The 3,236-nt window shown below is 44.9% G+C and overlaps 1 protein-coding gene across 2 annotated transcripts in view; it reads right to left on the reverse strand.

Moving 5' to 3' along the window:
• The window catches only part of LOC103378897 (BTB/POZ domain-containing protein KCTD12-like), a 3,599-nt gene extending 3,023 nt beyond the window's left edge, over nt 1-576 (reverse strand). The window contains exon 1 of one of the 2 annotated variants that reach the window (XM_017032732.2): nt 78-576. In XM_017032732.2, the coding sequence (XP_016888221.1) occupies nt 78-416 (339 nt within the window). In that variant the 5' untranslated portion in view covers nt 417-576. Of the gene's footprint in view, nt 1-53 lie in introns of both variants that reach the window. The other variant, XM_025055833.1, reaches the window with a different exon arrangement.
• Nucleotides 577-3,236: the final 2,660 nt, after the last annotated feature.

Below are 3,236 nucleotides of genomic sequence, written 5' to 3' on the forward strand. Positions count from 1 at the left end.
GAGGAACTCGCGGAGGGGCCGGGGCTGCTGCAGCCGCTGAGCTCCGTTGTCGCCTCTTCCTCCTCCTCCTCCTCCTCCTGGCCGTTGCTGGCCAGGCTCTGCGACAGCCCCGGGAGCTGGAAGAAGTCGGCTTCTTTTTGCAGTCGTTTCCGCTCTTTGAAGAACTCGGGAAGATAGAGTTTAGAGTCCCGTAAATAATCCAGAATGTAGCGGAAGAGAAAGCCGTCCCGGTCGATGAAGAACCGGCCCTGGTTGTCTTTGGGCAGGTCTCCTGGGGAGTTCTGGGTGAACTTGGTCCACAGAAGGGAGCTCGGCACCGCGGTGAGGGTCTCCAGCCTGGTCACGTACACCTGCCCACCCACATTCAGCTCCACTATTTCAGGGAAAGTCGAGCCGCGGAGATCCCCGTGGGCCATCTTCACTCCTGGGTGTCTGAGAGTTTAACTGTTGGTCAGGGTGAGTTTCTTCACGTGTCCTAACGAGGAGGACAGATGGGAGTGTCCCCTCCGAGCTTCATGTTTATATCTGCTGAGGAGGAGGAGGAGGAGAACACGGAGGATTAGCTGTTCACTGGAAAGTTCTGAAAAAGTTACATTTGTAGGATTCTAAGATCTAAAAATAAGATCTGAATATTTACTCTTTGTTTGATATTTTGTTTGATTTATAAGGAAATGAACAGTATATAGTACAGTAATTTGATATTTTGTTTGATTTGTTTGATGATTGATTTTGAAGGAAATGAACAGTATATAGTACAGTACAGTACAGTACAGTACAGTACAGTACTGCTGTCAAATAGTTTCTGTGTAATTCCGTGTCTGTGAACACATGTCAAAAACCAGAAAAACAGGCAAAAATAATTCTTATTTGGGATGCAGCCCAGAATGTCGGTCTCGGCTGTGCTGACATTTGGCATCAGACAGCCGAGGCCGTTATCTGAGCAGAACACGTGGTGGCGCTGTAGTCTCACATGTTGATTGGAGCTCGATTTCAGCTCCAGTGTCAGATGTTTGTAGGAGGTCTTATCAACATCCATCTGCTCAGAGACAAACAAGATTTGGGAGAACGTAAACATTTGGAGACACAGCTGCCGCCGCCGCCTGGAGCCCGTCATAATAAACCGGGAGGAGTCGCTGCTCCTGTTCGGCTCTTGTCGCTGCTTCTCCGCCTCATTGGACGTGATCATGTGATCAACTGTGCAGAACTGTCCGAGTGCTAATTCAAGTCTGACATAAAAGCCACGCAGTAAATACCCATCAACTCACAGCTGTCAAAGTTTGAAGGTGGCTTAGTTTGATTGATCACAAAGTAGTTGTTGATTAATCAGTTAATTGTGATTAATCGTAATCATATTTATTCAGGACTGAAACAAATCAATAAATAAGGAATTTGTTTTTTGTTTTATTTCACTAATTTCTCTGTGACGTGTTTACACAGCGTCACAGTCATCACTCAGCTTCTGTTTTCGTCTGACCTCTAGTGGTCAGTTAATAAAGAAACTGCCCCCCCCCCCACGGTTTTTAAATTCCAATTTCAGATACATTTATTTTTAGATTTATTTATTTATTTAGTTTTCAAAGTTGTATGACGACTGTTGTGAATCATTACGTGTTGAAACCCAGTCATTTTTCTCATCAGCAGTAAAAAAAAAGTTTTCAAAGTTGTTGTTTTTTAAGGGGGTTCATCAGATTCTTACAGCCGTCCGTCCATAATGTCCTCTCTCCATATTTTATGACTTTTTTAACTTTTTTTTTTATTATTATACATTTTATTATTATTGTGAGATATTCATCACCACTGGCAAACGGCACAGAGGTGTTTATTTTTAGCCCATTTGCTCCCCCTAGCGGTCTTAACCCGAAGATACGCTAAAAGATGTGCACCGGTTGGTAAGTTAAAAGACCCGTACTATAAAAAGTATACGTTAAATATATTATCCTAACATATGTAATATAATGCATATAATATAAAACATATATTGATATATTGTCTCTAACACCTGATAAAAATGTATTTCACATCTTCAGGTTGAATACTTTGTTTATTTGTTATGACATCATTTTTTTTTTTTATTCTTCACTTCTTTGTACACTTCCTGTGAACTAACGTCTGTTTCTATTCCGGTGTCGGACTCTGAGCAGTCATGTGACATAAAGACCGATCTCTGGGGAAACTCCCAGTCAGACGCTGTCACTTGGCGGCGCTCTGGAGCGTGAATCCATGGTCTTTGCTCTGCTCCGGTGTCACTGTGTTGTCTCCCATGCCTCCCCCCTTCCCTCACCCCTCGCGGGTTTTCCTCCCTGAGGAGCATTTTGCTGCTTCTGTCTGACAGTCACCACACTGTGTAACTGTAGTAGTACACTGTGTAACTGTGATACTACACCGTATAACTGTACCAGTGTCAGAACCAGTGACTGATTTTCTCCTGCCCTCTCTCCCCATCCCCCACTTGACTCCCATCTTTCTGCCCCCTCCTCTCCATCTCTACCATCTTTCCTCTTTGGCTCTCTCCCGTCTCTCTCCTGTTTCCTCCCCCCTCTCTCCCTGTGTCTCTCTCAGGGTGAAGCTGCACCCTTGTGCTCTTCAATCAGCACTAATGGATCTTTTGGCTCAGACTCCAGCAGACTGATGGTGAAAATAAAGACACACTCACACCACAAGGGGAGGAGGGGGGGGGGGGTGGATGCTGGTGTGAATCATGATGAGACCTGATGTCCCTCCTAACGTTGTCTCCTCCATCTTGTCCTCTGGTTCCTCAGCTCTGTCTCTTCAACAAAAATGACCAATAATCCAACTTCCTGTGTGTGCTCATGTATTTGTAACTGCTCAACGCCCCCCCCCCTCCCCTCCCGTCCCCCAGACCTCCCTGGACTCCCCCGTCATCTTCATTCAGAGAGTGAACCTGTCCCTGAGGGCTAATGTGTCCTGCTGTACACATGAGCTAAATTATTCTCCCCACTGACTTTCTATGGGATTAAAAGGTTGGTGCGGGGCCGGCCGGGGGTCACTGTCCTGTCTTTAGAAAACAGATGGAATCAGTGGAACGTGGAAGAACTGCGATGAAGATGAAAATATTACAACGTCACTAATGCAGTTTTTAAGAAAATTTTTTTTTTGGTTCTATTTTGTAAAAGTTTGTTTTATCCACTCGGACCAGTTTAATGTCAAAACAGACCTACAAGAGGAGGTCAATGCTCCATCTCTCCATCAGCTCTGGGCCTTTGACCTGTAATCCA

Source organism: Cynoglossus semilaevis, chromosome 5 (assembly GCF_000523025.1).
Source record: "Cynoglossus semilaevis isolate Cse_v1.0 chromosome 5, Cse_v1.0, whole genome shotgun sequence".
NCBI lineage: Eukaryota > Metazoa > Chordata > Actinopteri > Pleuronectiformes > Cynoglossidae > Cynoglossus > Cynoglossus semilaevis.